At 44.1% G+C, this 19,266-nt stretch overlaps 1 protein-coding gene across 1 annotated transcript in view; it reads right to left on the bottom strand.

Moving 5' to 3' along the window:
• Positions 1-491: 491 nt before the first annotated feature.
• Positions 492-19,266, bottom strand: part of LOC148521282 (membrane-associated guanylate kinase, WW and PDZ domain-containing protein 3-like) — a 199,005-nt gene continuing 180,230 nt past the window's right edge. Inside the window, exons 30-32 of the mRNA XM_088475401.1 lie at positions 8,158-8,205; positions 5,816-5,978; positions 492-652 (exon numbers count right to left, since the gene is read on the bottom strand). Coding sequence (XP_088331527.1) covers positions 492-652; positions 5,816-5,978; positions 8,158-8,205 — 372 coding nt within the window. The remainder of the gene's footprint in view (positions 653-5,815; positions 5,979-8,157; positions 8,206-19,266) is intronic.

The following is a 19,266-nucleotide window of genomic DNA, read 5'->3' as shown; positions in this document are numbered from 1 at the left end:
GGGTCACTGACACTCTGATATACTTCTGATGAAACTAAAGATCTGTCACCGGTATCCTGTTCTGCGCTGTAAAACAGAGAGAGTTACTATGTCAGTCGCTTCTAGACAGCCAGAAAACTATTCCCTCTGGATTTAGGAGCGTATCGCCTGACAGCGGTGCCCCGCACACAGGCTGCGCCACACTTTTCTTTCTAAATGTATTTATAAATTATTCTCTTTTCAAAGATGTCCGTTATCACCAAGCTGCCGAATGTTTGGGCAGCCGAATCTATCAGGCGATCACCTGCATTAGCGCTGATTTATGCTGGTTATGATATGATCAGCCTGATGTGGCCGAGTTATTCTATGCATACGGAGGAGTCCTAAATGTACATACACCATAATAATAATGCTGTAATACGAGCATTTATATTTTATAGTCTAAACATTATATCTTTTTGTCGTTAAAACCATTATCTGTCAGCTAAATATAAATAGTGCTTATATGACACTTACGTTTCCTTGGCCTCTTCTGTTGGTAAGGCAGATGACCGACCCCGATACACCAATATCTTAATCTTTTCTCCGGTACGGATGGTCCTTACCAGACGCATTAACTCCATCGTGGTCCACCCCATGACATTTTCTTTATTAAATTCAATCAGTTCATCTCCTGTAAATGATAACATAATTGAATATAAAATAACGTGAAGGGGTTAGCGACATACAAATATGCATTTGTCATTGTGCCCAAGGTATTAGCTTTCAGCTGTCTTTTTTTTATTTAAGTTTAAAACTTATTTGTAATAATATATTTAAATATATATTTTATATATCTAGGCTGTGTTTTACAACCCCCCCACCATCCCCCTGTGTCTATAGGCCCCATTATAAAATAACATCCCACCCCCTATAGGCAATAGACCCCCCCATGGACCATAAATCCTAATAATAATACCCCCCAAACCCCATTAGTAGTAAAAAATATATCTGTTTTCTAAACCAACCCCCCTGTAAAAACACAATTTTTCTTTGCCCCCTCTTGCCCTGTGACAAGTATGTTTTATTTATTATTTTTTACCCCCCATCCAGCATCATATTTCTATATATTATTCCTCCCCCACTGATGCTAGATAGCCCCCCAACCCCCATGGGCATTTACCCCCCTCCCCCATATGCAGAGACCAGCAGAGTGTGTGTCAGGGGGGACCGATTATCAGTCCCCCATGCTGAAGCTGATCCTTGCACTTGCCAAATAGTACTTGGAGGGGAAGTAAGTTCCTCTCCTCGCACTGTGATCCCCGGCACATGCGCCCAGGGGTGCTGTTCGCACGGCATTCTGGGGCACGATTCCGGAAGTGATATCGATGGTCAGAGACCGCTTATCACTTCCAGGGGGTCCAAGGAGTCAGAGGAGATCTGTTGTGAGGAGAACGGATCTGCTATGGAAAAGCCGGGGGAAGCAGCATGGCGGCGCGGTCACATGTGATGCGACATTGACAGCTGAAGGAATCACTGTTGGCTGCGATCACATCACATGCGACGCCGCCGGCTAATTGGTTAATGCAGATTTTGTACATTAGCGTGTACACACATGTATTTCTTATACACACCAGGGATCTTTATTCACATGATGTAATTATAGTTAGTTTGGCTGATTGGCCACAGAATTATTCCTCATAGTTCTGAATTATACTGATGTTTTTTTGTGGCCCTTTATCTAATTTTATTGTCCTTTTATTTCCCGTCTTTATGTGTCTCTTATATCAGTACTATAAATGTAGCCATTACACTGCGGCACTATGATCTGTATAAGTGTCACTACGCCCCCTATACATAGGCTGTGTGTGTTCTCCTGAGGACGGTAACATTGGCTGATAACACATGCAGCAGCTGGGATTACTATTACTTCCTTGGTTATAGGCTACTACTGCCATCTGCTGGAGAACCTGATTATGTACTATGGGGCTGATTCTCAGACAGACGCACCTGCGGCCCTTTCCCACACGGCCGTGGCAGCCTCCTTACTCCCTTATGCTAATGCAGGTATCCAGCTGTCTATGCGAGTATCCGCCCCTGTATGGCGAGTAGCTGCTAGTCTGCATGCGGAAGGCTGGCCTACCCACTCATTGTCCATCTGCAGCTGCAGCCACCATCATTAGGATCAGCACTTGTGCCCGACTCAGAATCAGGTCCTATATTATTATTATCCTTTATTATATAGCGTCATGAGGGGTCCGCAGCACCTTACAGAGTACATACACAGGAACAGTATGTACAAAACAAGAACAGGGACTTACCGTACAGAACATTGCAGGACATGGACAGTACTTATACACATTGCTGCACCGGCCGTCATTATAGCCAAATACTGTAAGGAGAAGGGTGGCAGCCCCCAAGGGTTAGGTGCTGTAGGCAGCGGGGAGGAGATCAGTGGCAAAGGGGGGTTTCCAAATAATTGGTTACAGAACCAATGACAACAAAGTCTAACCAGAATAAGCTGCAACATTCACTTTATTGTGTACTTCAAGTGTTTACATATAAATAACTATACATAATATATATAACAACAAGGCATCTGGGCATAAAACGTGATTATGCACAATGTGTAACAGTATGTACGATCAAATGTAAACTACCAGTGCAATTTATGCCACACAGTAATCCCTTATTCATGTTATGAACACAGTAGTGCCCCTTTTACACAATTCCCATATTATTGCCCCTTATACACAATGATCACAGTAGTCGTGCCCCTCATACAATACCCACAGCAGTAGTGCCCCTTACACAATGCCCCCGGTAGTGGTGCGCCCTATGTAGTGCCCCAGTAGTGGTGCCCCTTATGCAGTGCCCCCTATGCAAAGCCCCCATTAGTAGTACCCCCATTAGTAGTGCCCCCATTAGTAATGTACCCTGTAGTAATGCCCCTGTAGTAGAGTCCTCAATATTGATGCACCCAGTAGTTGTGCCCCCACTAGTAATGCACCCATTAGTAGTGTCCCCAGTTGTAATGCCCCCATTAGTAGTACCCCCAGTAGTAATGCACCCATTAGTAGTTCCCCCAGTGGTAGTGCCACTAGTAGTAATGCCCCATGTAGAAGTGCCCCCAATAGTTGTACCCCAGTAGTAATGCCCCCAATAGTAGTGCCCCAAGTGGCAATGCCCCCATTAGTAGTGCACCCATTAGTAGTTCCCCAAAGTGATAATGCCCCCTATAGTAGTGCCCAAAGTCATTGACAAAATTACCGCAGCTGTAGGTAGTGCTGTGCATGCGCTGCTATTACAAATGTAACGGCGTATGTGCAGCACAGATTACAGCTGCAGTAAGGTAGTGTAGTGAGTAGGGGTGTGCACCGGCCACTTTTCGTGTTTTGGTTTTGGATCTGGATCTTTCTTCGTGTTTTGGATCTGGATTGGTTTTGCCAAAACCACCCTTCCGTGTTTTGGGTTCTGGGTTTTGTGTTTTGGATCTGGATTTTTTCTTAAAAAATAAAAAAAACGCTAAAATCACATAAAATGGGCCTTTTTTTGTTCCTACGCTATTAATAACCCCAATAACATTAATTTCCACTCATTTCCACTCTATTCTGAACACCTCACACCTCACAATATTGTTTTTAGGCCAAAAGGTTGCACCGAGGTAGCTGGATGACTATGCTAAGCGACACAAGTGGGCGGCACAAACACGTGGCCCATCTAGGAGTGGCACTGCAGTGGCAGACAGGAAGCCAATCAGCGTTATGGTGCCCATTTGCATGTAGCACAAACCCAGGAGATCCGTGCTACATGCATCTGTGTGATTGGCACAGAGCAATGACAGGTCCGTGAGACCCGTCTGTGCTGCTGTGGTAAAAAAAAAAAAAAAAAAACCTGTGTAAAAAAAGAAAAAAATGGCGTGCACCCCCCCAGAAAAGAGCAACCAGCCCCGGGCATTAGTAACCCAGTGCTGGGTGTGCTTAAATACAGGGGACAAACGACATAGGGGTCCCCTGTACTTATGCACAACCAGCACCGGGCTAGTCAGAACCAGCGCTGGTTGCCAAAATACGGGGGACAAACGACGTAGGGGTCCCCCGTATTCTGCGCAACCAGCTCTGGGCTCTGATCCGGTCCTGGTTCTGGAAATACAGGGGAAAAAAATTAGTAGGGTTCCCCTGTATGTTCCAGAACCAGCACTGGACTTTTTCTAGCGGGGGGCTGATGCCACAGCCAGGGGAGCCCTTTCACCGGGCCCCCCAGCCGCAGCATCAGCCCTGACCGCTAGTCAGCCCAGGCCGGGGATCCCTGGAGAGCTGGGGACCCCCCCAATAAAGGGGTCACCCTCTCCAGGGCACCCCAGGACCAGGCTGATAGCCCAGGGCTATCCCCACCACCCCTGGTGGCGGTGGGTGGCGGGTTGATTGTGTGGTGTGGTGTAAATAAAGAATATCAAACATTGTCTTTACAAGTAGAACTGCAAGTCCCAGCTAGCCTGCCCCGCATGCTGGTACTTGGAGAACCACAAGTACCAGCATGCAGGGCATTAAGGGCCCACTAGTACCTGTAGTTCACCTGTAAAAAAAATGTTTAAAAAAACACAGGACACACACACCGTGACAGTATAAGTTTATTAAACATACATACACACACATGTACACATACTCACCTATGTAACCTGTAGCATCGGTCCACTTGTCCGGTAAAGTATCCATAGGGGACCTGTGAAAAAAAACATACTCACCATCTCCTATGCGAGGTTCTGTCCTCTTCGTTCCAAAGTAGGCATCTCCGGACTTGGCAAAAAAAAAAAACGAAAACGCGATCCACGAACTTAGTACCGTTCTATAGAACGGTACTTCCCGAATGAGAGCTTAGCGGCGGGGTATCACCATGGAAACCCCGCTGCTAAGCGTTCATTGGCTGAGAGAGGTCATCTCCCGTCTCTCAGCCAATGAACGGCTCCCTCCATTGTAGTCAATGGTGGGAGCCGCAGGGTAAACTTTAATAACCTTGCGGCTCCCACTGTATTTAAGCACACCCAGCACTGGGTCACTAATGCCCGGGGCTGGTTGCTCTTTTTTGGGGGGGGGGCACGCCATTTTTTTCTTTTTTAACACAGGTTTTGTTTTTTTTTTTTTACCACAGCAGCACAGACGGGTCTCACGGACCCATCTGTGCTCTGTGTCACTGTCAATCACGAGTCCGTGCTACATGCAAATGAGCACCATAATGCTGATTGGCTGAGAGCCGTGACAGACGGCTCTGTCAGCCAATCAGCACTTTGCCCATTAAAGGCAAAGGCATTTTTTTTTAAATGGCCGCTCGAGGCAAAACCTCGAGATCCGACAGCAGATCTCGAGGTTTTGCCTCGGGAGAGGGATCCGGGGCAGACAGGGAGATCCGAGCTTAGGCTCGGATCGCCCCGGATCCCCGAAGTTCGGGTGGGTTCGGTTCTCAGGGAACCGAACCTGCTCATCCCTAGTAGTGAGGGAAAACTATCTATTTCCCGAAAAGCTGTCATCGCAAAAATTACATCTTTTCGGAATAGATAGTGATGGAGAGGAGGAATAATGAATCCTCCGGTAAATTAGGTAGAACTCCATGCCAGTACTAATCCTAATTACCTCCAGAGAATATTTAGGTATGATGAATAGTCCCCACAGTGAGGGAAGAAATAGCCCATGAGGGAAGAGGGCCCTGCTCGTGAGAGCTTACAGTATGGGATATATTTGCATTGTCATGTAAGTGCATTAGTTACTCCTTTATATTGTACTAATACAATTACTTTTCTGGCAGCACATATATCTGACTTTAGATAATACTGTTATCTTACACATATGAATATTTATATTACCTTTTTTTAGACCACTTTGGTCACTAGGTCCATCCTTAGCTACTGTCAGAATCTCCAGAAAGTTATCCTTGTTCCTGGTGGTAGACATCCCAAATCCTTTCTTGCCCTTCCTCACAGTGATCTGCACTGTAGGAGCCAGGTTATACAGTCTGTGTGGTAAGACCTTCAATGGCAGAAAGACCCAGTTATTATTATAATCATCCTTTATTTATATGGAGCCACAAGAGAAGAAATCAGTGACTTACAGTACAATACAATGCAGGACAAGGACATGGCTTATACACATTACTGCATTAGTGATCATAACACTCAGATAAGCTATTCACTAACTTGTTATATACACAACAATTGTATAACTGCTACACAATAATGTATACACATATCAGTCTATAATACATGACAGATATAGTGCTAAATCTGCTGATATAATCCCTCATTCCAGGGGTTCTCAACTCCAGTCCTGAACTAACCACAGCTCATGTTTTCTGGATTTCTTCAATCATGCACCAATGAGTTCATCTATTTTTTTGGGATAGCAATTGTCAAAAATCCTGAAACTGTGACCTGTTTGGGGAACTTGAGGACTGGAGATAAGAGCCGATGCCATAGATAGTTACTGGCCCTTCACTCTTGGGAAATGATTTGGTGGGGGTCCATTGCCCGGTGCACTCATATGATGGAGCAGCCACGGCCCTTAGTGCATTCCACCACCAGCAGAGGCCCCCTGATGGGCATGGCCAGTTACCCCCAAGCACAAAGTCTGGATGATCTCTTGGCAGCCCTGATCAGGACTATTGGGAGGCACTTCCACACCTCTCCCCTCACTCAGCATTTTTCTATCATTTTACTTCCTTACCAGAACATTTTAGTCAGGGGCATAATAAGATAGTAGGGGGGCCCATGTGCAGTTTCTCTCCAAGGGCCCCTCCTCTCTACCCAGCGGCCGGCAGAATACTGAGTGCAGCAGTAGACTCTGGGCACTACTATACTCTAGCGCTGTGCCAAAGTCTACTGCACATGCGCAGATCATTAGGGAAATGGTGTGGCAGCCACTTATCCCAGTGATTTTCCTTCTGCTTATGCATAAAACAGTGGGAAAATGGGATGGTGATTTGTACATAACTGCTGCCGCCAACGTGGGACTACGGAGAGGTGAGTATTGAAGGATGGGGTGCAGGGTGTGTGGTTTAGGACCCAGTGGCCCCTGTGCACTGCACACCCTGCACCCATTATAGATATGCCTCTGCTGTTAGTACTATATTCATACCCCTCATCTGTATGGCCAGCCCTACTTACATTCTGTATGCTATGTGGCATGCTGCTGTTATCACATGATGTTCTAATAATCCCTTTTTGAATATTTTGAAAAATGGATAGTAGCCTAATGTATTGGTACATACTGAAATGCATGTAATAAATGACTTTTATGCATACATTGACCATGTCCCCTCCATTTGTACATAACATAACTGCACTTAGCAGGGAAACACTACCCCAGAGATGGGTGTGATACTCCTCTAATATATATAATATCCTGCACAGCAACAAGCCTGTTACTAGGGACAGCTTGGGTATATGTCGGCATGTTCACAATATTGACATGTTTCAAATGTCAGCAGGTGACATGTTGGCAGTGACATCATGTGATACTGCCAGAATGTCCACATTGTCAATGATGATAGTCATGATGTTGATTTTTTAGGATAAAGTTATCCCTAATATGCCTAAAGGGGGGTATCCACTAGACGATAAAGTTGAACGATTGAACGATAATGACAAAATCGTTCGATAATCGTTCAAACATCGTTTGAACATCGTTTGCAAATCGTGCAGTAATTGTTTCTAACGATGTACGATGCGCGCTCCCGCTGGTCGTTTGATCGTCTCCTCCATCGACTGAACATGCAGGTCAATTTCACTTGATTGCTTACAAATCGTTTACACATCGTTTACACATCGTTTACACATCGTTCATGCTGAACGATCAAACGATGAACCACTGTCTGCCCACTATAGCTGAAAGCTCTCAATTACAGATTAAAACAACATAGTTTATTGTTAGATCTTTTGCAAATCGTTTGCAGATCTTTTGCAAATCGTTTGCAAATCTTTTGCAAATCCTTTGCAAATCTTTTGCAAATCCTTTGCAAATTGTTCAGAGTGGAAGATCATATTTCAAGGGAAACTTCAAGGGAAAATCGTTAAGAGGTTGGACAGGGATAAAATCGTCTAGTGGATGCCCCCCATAACTCTAATTCAACATGATTACAATGTTACTGTCAGCATTTTATTGCACTTGGCTTTGTGGTTGCTGACATGCTGACTGGATGAAGGACACTTACCTCCGCAGCCTGCCCTGAGCTTTGTACAGTCTCTTTTTCTGATTTCTTCTAAAACAACAGAAACATTAGGAATTAGGTTCCACCCATTTTTGTGATACAATTGTAATCTATATAATACAATATAAAGCCTTGTCAGCCACCAGACCAGTGCAGTGTCTGTGAGAGTCATCTATCCTATCTGAGCCGCTATCCCTGTGAGTGGTTTATAATACATGTATTAATTTATACAGAAAGCGCAGGTCAGAGTGTCCATCATACACACTGTGGAGGATATGCAGAGCCAATGGTAAGCCATATACCAGCAGGGCCGGTGCAAGGTTTCCGGGTGACTAGGCGACATGTTACCAACCGCCCCTGCTCCCTCCAATTCATAATATGCCACGTGTCAGTCTCCCCAGTTACATAATATGCCACACAGCAGTGTCCCACATTCATATATACTATATAGAATATTGCACGCAGCAGTGTCCCACATTCATATACTATATAGAATATTGCACACAGCAGTGTCCCACATTCATATACTATATAGAGTATTGCACACAGCAGTGTCCCACATTCATATATACTATTATTATTATTATTATTATTATTACCAGTTATTTATATAGCGCACACATATTCCGCAGCGCTTTACAGAGAATATTCGGCCATTATCATCCGTCCCTGCCCAGTGGCAGGGACGGATGATAATATTCCCTACCACATGCGCACACACACACATACACACACATACACACACTAGGGGTAATTTTGTTAGGAGTCAATTAACCTACCAGTATATTTTTGGAGTGTGGGAGGAAACCGGAGTACCCGGAGGAAACCGGAGTACCCGGAGGAAACCCATGCAAGCACAGGGAGAATATACAAACTCCACACAGTTAGGGCCGTAGTGGGTATCGAACCAACGACCTCAGTGCTGTGAGGCAGTAATGCTACCATTACACCGTCTGTGCTGCCCAACTATATAGAATATTGCACACAGCAGTGTCCCACATTCATATATACTATATAGAATATTGCACACAGCAGTGTCCCACATTCATATATACTATATAGAGTATTGCACAGAGCAGTGTCCCACATTCATATATACTATATAGAATATTGCACACAGCAGTGTCCCACATTCATATATACTATATAGAGTATTGCACACAGCAGTGTCCCACATTCATATATACTATATAGAGTATTGCACACAGCAGTGTCCCACATTCATATATACTATATAGAATATTGCACACAGCAGTGTCCCACATTCATATATACTATATAGAATATTGCACACAGCAGTGTCCCACATTCATATATACTATATAGAGTATTGCACACAGCAGTGTCCCACATTCATATATACTATATAGAGTATTGCACACAGCAGTGTCCCACATTCATATATACTATATAGAGTATTGCACACAGCAGTGTCCCACATTCATATATACTATATAGAATATTGCACACACTAGAGCACCAAAATCATAATGTTCCTTATGCTAACATGACATAATGTAACACTGCTGCGATGTCATAATATGCCACACAGCTGTGCCACAAATTAATTATATGCCACTCAGCCACAAATTATGCCATTCATTTTTTTTTGTGGACTCAGTGGCCGCCTCCAGAGACTGGCGCCCTTAGGCGGCTGTCTAATGTTAGTGCTGGCCTTGTATGCCAGCAGCTATGAAACTACACATCCCAGCATACTTTGCCACAGATTTGCTGTTAGGGCATCCTAAACTGTGGCAGGGCATGCTGGGATGTATAGTACCACAGTAGTGCAGCATGTTGCTTACCCCTGGCCTATGCTGTTGGGAACAGCCAAGAAGCAGCTTTATAGTGGCAGAAGTATGTCCATTAGCTCAGGGGACCCCATGGAGACCAGTCTTTTTTTTCTTGCACAAAGAAAAAAGTCTAATAAATAAACTAGTGAAAGTATTCCGTATCTCCAGCTCTTGTAGGACATTCAGATATATTGTACATAATAAAAATCCATTTTATGTTACTATCAGAGCAGGCAGACAAGTGTGATTATATCACTATACATAAGGAACGTCCTCTTCTGCCCAGCATCCATTATAAACATGTGTCACTGCTTTCTATGCGGAGCTCACCCAGGCTGCACTAACCACTTCTGTGTACATTTAGATGATAAACGAAATGACTGTATAGGAGTGGAGAGGGTTAAACTTCCTAGGCTGGGGGCAGACCAGTGTGGGGAATCATGTGATAATTAGGGCCTATGGGTTCTTAGGATTGTAGGTTTTAGCAGGGATATTAGAGTTTGTTGGAGGCGGAGTCAGCCTCTTTTGTTCCTGTCTTTATAGTGTTTATAGTGTTTATAGTGTTAGGCTTGGGCTGTTGATAGCCGTTCTTTCTTTGCCACCATATTTAAATTAATTTAATTAATTTTAGTAATTAATTCATTATCTGTTAATTAAATAAAATAGCTAACAATTCTGCCAAATACAAGTCTCTGTGTCTTTATTTCAATTGAGTATGTTTTATTGTCAATGATTCACGCACTGGTCAATCCTCAGACGATGGGAGGTTTAATGATGGTCTCCAGGGCCATACCTAGTGGTGTGCGAGTGGTACTGTCTCCCAGGGGGCAGCTCCATGGGGCGGTACTGTGGCTGCCCCATGGCATCTGCACTTGGTTTGCGGGGGTGCCTGGAATGGCCATCTGCAGCCAGTAACGCTAATGCAGATGCACCCTGTAGCCTGTAGAGCCGCCTGGAGCAATCTAAGATGCTCCAGATAGTGCTGTAATTCCTAGGGAGAGCAACCCCCCCTCAGTGTGACATCATGACAGCACGTGATTGGGGGTGGGGCAAGCACAGGGTGGCACAACGCCCTGCTACAGCAGTAATGGTCTCGCCAAATGCCAAGTAATGGGCATAATGTACATTTTCTGTATTCTACTGCTGGAATCACAGGCAGGAGTATCATTTATGTATCCAGTAATATAGTAACACAAAGGGAAAGTCATATTTACTTACAATGGAGCAGAAAGAAAAGTGTAAAACACAAATCTCTATTAATTTATATGAAAGACCAATATAATGAAATGCAGCAAGATAGAGTAATTACCTCCAGCTTATCATCATCATTATCACCACTATTACATAACACTGTAGTCACTGATATATTTACAGGGCGACTAATATACAAGTTTCCCCATATTATTATAAGCAACTAATAAATGTATTTACAGCATGAATGATATAACAGTCATTATACTGAGGCCCTTTTCCTTGTTAGGTACAAGCAGTATGGTACAGAATGGCAGGTACTCATCAGTGCCCCATGTTACAGGCATAAGGGTACATGAGGTGGGGTTTTCATAGACTAACAGGGGCTTTCAACATGTGGCCCTGCAGGTGTTGTGGGACTACACATCCCAGCATGCCCTGCCATAGTTTCAGTATTCCCTAATAGCTACACTGTGGCATGACATGCTGGGATGTGTAGTTCCACAACAGCTGGAAGGCTGCATGGTGTACACCCTGGACTAGAACAACCATGCCAGCTCATATGTAACGACTATGATTTGCGGCCACTGAGAACCAGCAATACTATAAATAATAATAATAAATGACCTCTTAGCTTAGTCAGATTTGGGCACAGACACCTCCTGACATTTAGGCCTACTAAACTGGGGCAAAACGCCGCCACCTATGCCCAGACACGCCCACTTTCAGGTAAGACCCACCCGCTTTTGAGATCCATGAAAAACCCTAATTGTGCAAATAACAAAGTACCACAAATAACAATAACCGAGCACTTACCTCTCTCCGGAAGCATCGGCGGAATATGCTGAAGCGGAAACAGCTCATGGCTGCTCCCTAATGTGCCGGCCTAACTCCTCTCCTACTACTATACTAATCTAAATACTAAATCCTAAACTAAATAACTATACTAAAATGCTAACTCCTAACTAAATAACTATACTAAATACTATTCTAAATGCTAAATCGTAAACTAAATAACTATACTATATACTAGTCTAAATGCTAAATCCTAAACTAAACTATAAATAATACTTATAAACAAACCTAATATAACTAAACACTATCTAAGCTTAACACTAAGGAAAATAAAACTATAAAAACTATAACCTATAACTACCAATACACTCTCCAATAAAACACAACCAGCTCCAGCAATCGCTTCTCACTCTAAGAGGCACCAGGAAACCGCATACACTCTAGTGTGCTGCCCTGGCTTACCACTCATTGTGACATCATAAGACCACTGTGATGTCATCGCACAGACATTAGCAGCAGCCATACATGCAGAAAATAAAGTATCAGACTATGGGCCGTATTTAATTTGAGGAAGAGACGGATGATGACATTTTTGCCTGTTTCAATTATCCCCGTATTAAATTTTAAAGACTTTTCGCATAGTTAAAAAATGGGGATAACTTTTCTCCATGTAATACATGGTGGAAAAAAGTGAAGAATTGGGGTTTAGGGGTGCAGCCTTAAAAAAAATAGCCTGCACCCCTGGGAGAGTCCCATAAAAGTATTCTGTGTAAAAAAAATTTAAAAAAGTCCTCAGGATACCCCAAAAAAGGTACTGTAATTGTGGGGTAAAAAAAATAAATTTGGGGGACAAACTTCTAAACTAGCTAAATTGATCCCGGGGGGGTTCCCAAGTATGCGGCAGGTGTTTTCAAGAATGAGGCTGGTAGCGGCAGGTCCATTTTTGAAGAATTAAAAAAAATAACTTTAGGGACTTAAAAATATGCTTACACCCATTTTCTTGTACCCCAAATTTGATGGGCATAGTTATTTTTAGCAAAAAAAAAAGCTAAGTGTTATTCTTCACTAGTTCTTCACAGGCACATTTATGCACCTGCCGCGGCTATTAAACAACCCCAATTACCTTCAGCAGGCAACATCGCGGGTACCCATAGTGATCCCCCGTGTCAGGACATCTTTAGGGGAATGCCAGGATGAATTCCCGAAAATTCACAGGACTTTTTGCCACTTACCTTTCCGCTGGGCACACACATGATACTTTATCCCCTGTTAAACCTCCGATGTGGCGCGAAAAGTCCGGCATGCGAAAAGCCCAGACTTTTTGCACCTAATTGAATATGGCCCTAAGTTAGGGGTACGCAGGGGCAGAATAGCAGACCTCCCACCTCCCACAATTCACACATCCAGAAAGGAGCAATTTTTTAACCAAGTGGGTGGAGCTCTGTAGATGGAGGCGGGCTTATTTTGTCCCAATGTCACATGTCTGCATGCTGTAAAGTGGATCAGGCATTGCCAAGCACCATAGTAAATTTTGGGTAGGGGGCTGGCAAAGCTGCCCCAGCCTCCCAGGACACGCACTGAGCTCTTAGACGGCAATGTGTAATTTTTATGTCACTCTTTTCAATCAATGGGCCAGATGTACTAAGCTCTGCAAAATGATTAACTGGAGAGTGATGACGATCAGCCAATCAGCTCCCAACTATCATTTTCAAACACAGCCTGTAACATGACAGTTGGGAGCTGAGTGGCTGGTGGTTATCACTCTGCAGTTTATCACTTTTCTGAGCTTAGTACATCTCCCCCAATACCCCATAAATATAGGTGATCATTACAGGGTATAGTTCCTATACTATTAGCACACACATTACACTCCAACATAGGAATATAAGTTATTAGTAACATATCAGTAACATACACTTCAGATTCCAACCTAGGAATTAGGCATATACTGAATACACAGCCGGACACTCTCTTTATGTCACTATCCTGTACACAATTTACTATGTTTTTTTTAACAATATTAAAATAACACAGAAATATATAAAAAAAAAGGGGGGGTTACATAAGAAAACCAGGGGAAGGACGGGTCAGGGTCGGATGCGGACCACACTCCACATATACAGATTCTATACATTACAGTTATCAGAGCGTAAGAAAAAGGATGCAGTAATAGGCAAAACAGACAGCGCTACAGATATGAATGCCAGAACTAGCATGGAAGAGAGCTTATGTTGATAAAAGCGTGTTCCTAAGCAGTAGGCCCGCAAGTAAGTGGAAGGTGGGGTGGGGCGTATATAGGCCCCCACTTATTAACAAGTTTTATCACCAAAACGAGTGATAAATGTCACTGTGTATGATAAATGGTGCTCCAGCCAATCAGCCCCCAACTGTCACCTGTTAGAAAAATGACAGTTGGGAGCTGATTGGCTGGAGCAACATTTATCATACACAGTGAAATGTATTACTTGTTTTGGTGATAAAGCTCGTTAGTAAATGAGGCCCATATATACACATACAGTGGTCAAAGTGGGAATTTTGAAGTGGGGGTATGGAATATTTCAAAGTGGTTAGTATAAATATGAGCGTGCGTGATGGCGCTTGAACAAAAAAATGGGCGTGGCCACACATCTCCAAGGGGAATGTCAACATGACACGCTAGCCTTTTTTCTCACTCTGGTAGCATCCCTCTCTAAGTCATGACAAATCTTTCAGGCTCATGGTACCTTTAGCTGTATGGTGGTGGTTTTGTAACATGATGACTACTTTCTTTGGTCTCTGTCCACCAGAAGCTGATGTAGGCCCTTTATGTGCAAGCTCTGACCGCAGCAGTGTAAGGACACCTGTGAACTGGGGCGTATCTATAATGGGTGCAGGGTGGGCAGGGAACACGGGCCCCTGGGTCCAGGGGGGATCCACACCGCACACCCTGCTCCCATAATAATACTTACCTCTCCGAAGTCCAACATCGGCATGGGGTCTGGCGCTGTAAAACGACTGGAAAATAGCCGCGGTGGCCATTTTCCCATCATTTGTGCATGCACAGTACAGGGAAAATGGCCGCCGTGGCCATTTTCCCGGTGACCTGTGCATACACTATAGACTCTGGGCACACTCTAGTGCCCAGAGTCTATAACTCTGGCGCTGGCCACGCACAGCTCAGTGCGCTGTCAACCTCCGGGCAGAGAGGAGGGGGCCCATCTCGGAGACTGCAAATGGGCCCCCTCCTCTCTAGAAACGCCCCTGCCTGTGGAGCAGATTACAGCCACATATGCTGCTCTTGTTCCCAAACACACATGACTGGGAGTGCTGGGACTAGAGCAGCATCATGGACGTCTTGCTCCCTGTCGCATCTGCTCCCTCTCACACATACTGCTACTGTACATGTAGCAGTCGGGTGCTGTCACCAGAGCCGTACCCCACAACATGGGAATGCAGCCAGACGGGTGTTCAGCAGCAGAGCTGCACATAACGCACTCCGCCTCCTCGCTTCCATCTCCCGGGCATCAAGAACAGCATCGAGCAGGAGCATCGCTCTGCCCCCTGCCCGACTCCTCCGTACAGCTTCCTGCAGCATGTCCTTTGGCCAATCAGCAGCCTCCCGCTGCCGGCTGCTGATTGGCACCTGCCCCGGCTCCTGACTGACTCCTTCCTTCATGCAGCATCTGCTGTGGTTGGCTACCTCAGGTAGTAACTAATTGTGGGCAGCAAAGAAATAGCCAGCGGCTCTTAGGCAGCAATCGCATCTTAACTGGCTTCGGTAAATGACTTGTAAGCCTGAAAACCGGCTGACAAAGTTTACCCTGACTGACATGCCAGAGCTCAAGCTACACCCCACCCCCAGCAAACTGGAAAAAAAAAATAATAATTGCTTGACTGAAGTGCCGGTATGTCATACCGTTGCATACCAGCACACTTTGAGAACTATATATATATATATATATATATACACACATACACACACACATGCACATACATACATACTAATACACACACACGCATACATACATATATATATACACACATACACACACATGCACATACATACATATTAATACACACACACGCAGACATATGTGATACCCTATACTACGGGTTTATTCACAATGTAATCATACAATATAGTATAGCAGTAAAGATGGCAATAGTGAATCCTTTTTTATGTTCATTATACTTTGCAAGAACAAAGAAACACTTGGCAATATTCATATATCAACAATGCATTTCAGTAGACAGTAACACACACATTAAAACTCTTATTTTATTTTTCAGGAACCTGTAGATCACTAGTGAATTCTGGACTTCGAACCTGCAAACTATAAATGGGTAAGTATTCTCTAGTGGCAATTAACAAATGACTAATTTTGCAATTCCCTTAACATCTCTAAATTATATACAAAAACCTCACGTGAGTATGATAAATGGATAAGGTTACATCAAGAATACATTTGCAAACTTGTGTTACTTTTCTATACACCTTTTTAGGAAAACATTTTCCTCACACTACTGCACTTTACATGTCTCATACAATGCTAGTTCAGCACTGAAATAGTTAATAGGGTGCACCCTTCGTTGCCCGGGATATGAAGAACAGTTCATAAACTGCTCCAGCTACAGTACTTGTCTGTATTTCATGCAACACTGTAATCCTCTGTAAATGATCCTGCTGCGATGGTGTTGGTATTACAGTCACTTCCTTCCCTGCTTAGCAACCTTAGATCATAGAGGAAGTATTACAAGTGCTGGCAGGGAAGTGTCGCCCTAACACTGCTGGTAACTGTTGTACCTCACCTCCAATATGCAGTATCAGGGGGTTACTCTTACTATTATGAATGCAGTCTATAAACCCCACGCTTATCTCTGAAGGGACTGCTGTGCATATGTAATGGTGGACAACTATAGGCCTCCAGTTAATAGGCGCTAATGTCACTGTGTGTCTGTGTGGGAGGGTGCAGCAGCTTCTTACCCCTCCAGTATCAGCTCTCACCCTCCGGCTCCTTTACAAGCTCAGTCTCTCTCTATTTCCGCAGCTCCGCCTGAGGCACTCCCTTAGGGGTCATCTGACACACCCCTCTTAGGCTTATTGCTCTCAGGAACCTCCCCGGATGACACAGCTTGGTCCCATTGGATGTTCCCCACCTCAGAGACCTCCGCTGCTTGTCCCGGAGTACGGCCGCAGCCCTCAGGTAATCATCAAGGCAGCGCAGCCCCTTCTCCTGTCCAGCTATCTCACCAACTGCCCACACCAACTGCCCACACCAACTGCCCACACCAACTGCCATTTTCCTCTAGTTCAAATCCTTGAGCCTGCTACAGTACTCACTGGTCCCATAACGTCCACCACCACTGAGGGGGCAGTGCAAATCGTCCCTGAACCTTAATGAAACCAGTTAAATCATGGCCTATATTAGACAATGGCAGGAGTCACATTAATATTTTACATTTTCATAGAGGCACATCAGCGTGGGTAGGAAGACAGGGTGTTGGTGGGGTGCCACACATACATATATATATACATAGTCCAAAGAGAAGTTGAAAGCACTTACCAGGGACTACTTCATTTAGAAAGAACTTTTATTACTCACAAAGAAGACATAAGGTACAGTCATAGTGGACGTTTCGGTCACCAAACGTGATCTTTCTCAAGATAGGACCCATCAGTGTATATGCTGCTGTTTTCCTACACCACTAATGCACATACCCCCCTAAAATATTAGTAGCAAATAAGACAAATATACACTACACATGGCACACCACCGGGAGTGACGTCATAACCATAGAAACCTCTAGTAAACTGTAAGCAGGTATCTTATCCTTAAACCTTTACCTTAACTGACCTTCGTGTACACCACAGACGCAGCGGCCTCCTCCCGGGAAGCATTACAGCCAGACACCCGTGTCTCGGTCAGGTTCACCTCCGGTCAGCTCCAGCCGTAAAGCCGGAAGTGCCTGTATCCGAGGCGACCCAAGCCAAGCTAAACTCCCGGCCGCGTCACACCATACACTACGCTAGAGGGCAGGGTCATCCATATCACTGCTTAGCAACAAGCGCTTACCTCCAATAGCCACTGAGCTACAACCCAGATATAGGCAATGCCAGGGTGTTAGTCCTCACTTAGACATGCTAACTTCAGCTTTACTCATTTAGGGACATAGCCTAATAGTCACCTAATTAGTAACCCGCCTTTAACTATAATATACATAGAAATCTATAAACATCCGGTTGTGTAGTGAAAACCAAACCGGAGGTATTAATGTGGAACGCAAGCAGGAAATATGATCAGGGACTAACCCTATATCATAGACCACCCAATAGAATCACCACTAGTTAGCAATATACTTAAAAAGGTCAGTGGGACAATAGAGCAGCTATGCAGCATCCACTGCTATCTATAGTTATGTAGCGATCACCTAGCCAACCTGCTACAAAGAGAAAGGGGGTAATAGACAAACAACAATCCCTACATACAAAGACAAAAACATTTACATATTCACAAAAATACAAAAACTATCAGGCATCCTTAGACATCTATCTAGACATTATTGTGTGGAAAAACATTATTTAGAAAACAAAAGTCCAGATATATCTTTCTTCCCACTGATTGGCCATGGGCAGATTAACAATAGTCCATCATACCTTATTGCAAAAAAATATTCAGATGGATTTGTTCATTTCATCCCTTTGGGGCTACTGTGTCTAATTGATGGATCCATCTTGCCTCTCTCTTAAGCAACATAAGACCCCTGTCGCCACCTCTCCTAGGTGGTGGTATCCAATCGATTATCATATATCCAGCAGATACTTGGTAACCCATCTGTAAAAAAAAATGTGTAGCTACCGGTTTATCCGATCCATTATTGGTATAAACCTGACAAATAGATGTACGATGCTGTGTCATGCGCTCCCGAAAAGTCCGTGTTGTCTTATCCACATACATCAGACCACATGGGCACTGTAACAAATAGATGACATGGTCCATTTGACAGGTCAAGCGATATCTCAGACTAATCCTTTTACCACTATGTGGGTGTGGGAAAGACTGTCCTGTGATCAGGGACCTACACGTTGTACATCCTAGGCATTGGAAACAGCCCTTTTTGGCCATCAGACAATTTGCCGCTTGCGTTTCTCTAACCGGCATATTTGTTCTGTATGAAAGATCTTTTACATTTGGACCCCTCCGTATAGTTGGCAAAGGAGGTTTCTGGCCTATATTACCAAAGTTGGGGTCAGTTCCCAATAGGGGCCAGTGTTTTCTTTGTACTGTATATGTGAATATCTTATTTTGTTGGCTCATCTCATGCCCCAGGCATGAGATGAGTTGTATTGTGAGTG

This window comes from Taudactylus pleione, unplaced genomic scaffold (assembly GCF_031769625.1).
Source record: "Taudactylus pleione unplaced genomic scaffold, aTauple2 ptg000171l, whole genome shotgun sequence".
Taxonomy (NCBI): domain Eukaryota; kingdom Metazoa; phylum Chordata; class Amphibia; order Anura; family Myobatrachidae; genus Taudactylus; species Taudactylus pleione.
Note: the sequence above shows the minus strand (reverse complement) of the source record. Positions and strands in the feature narration are given on the sequence as shown.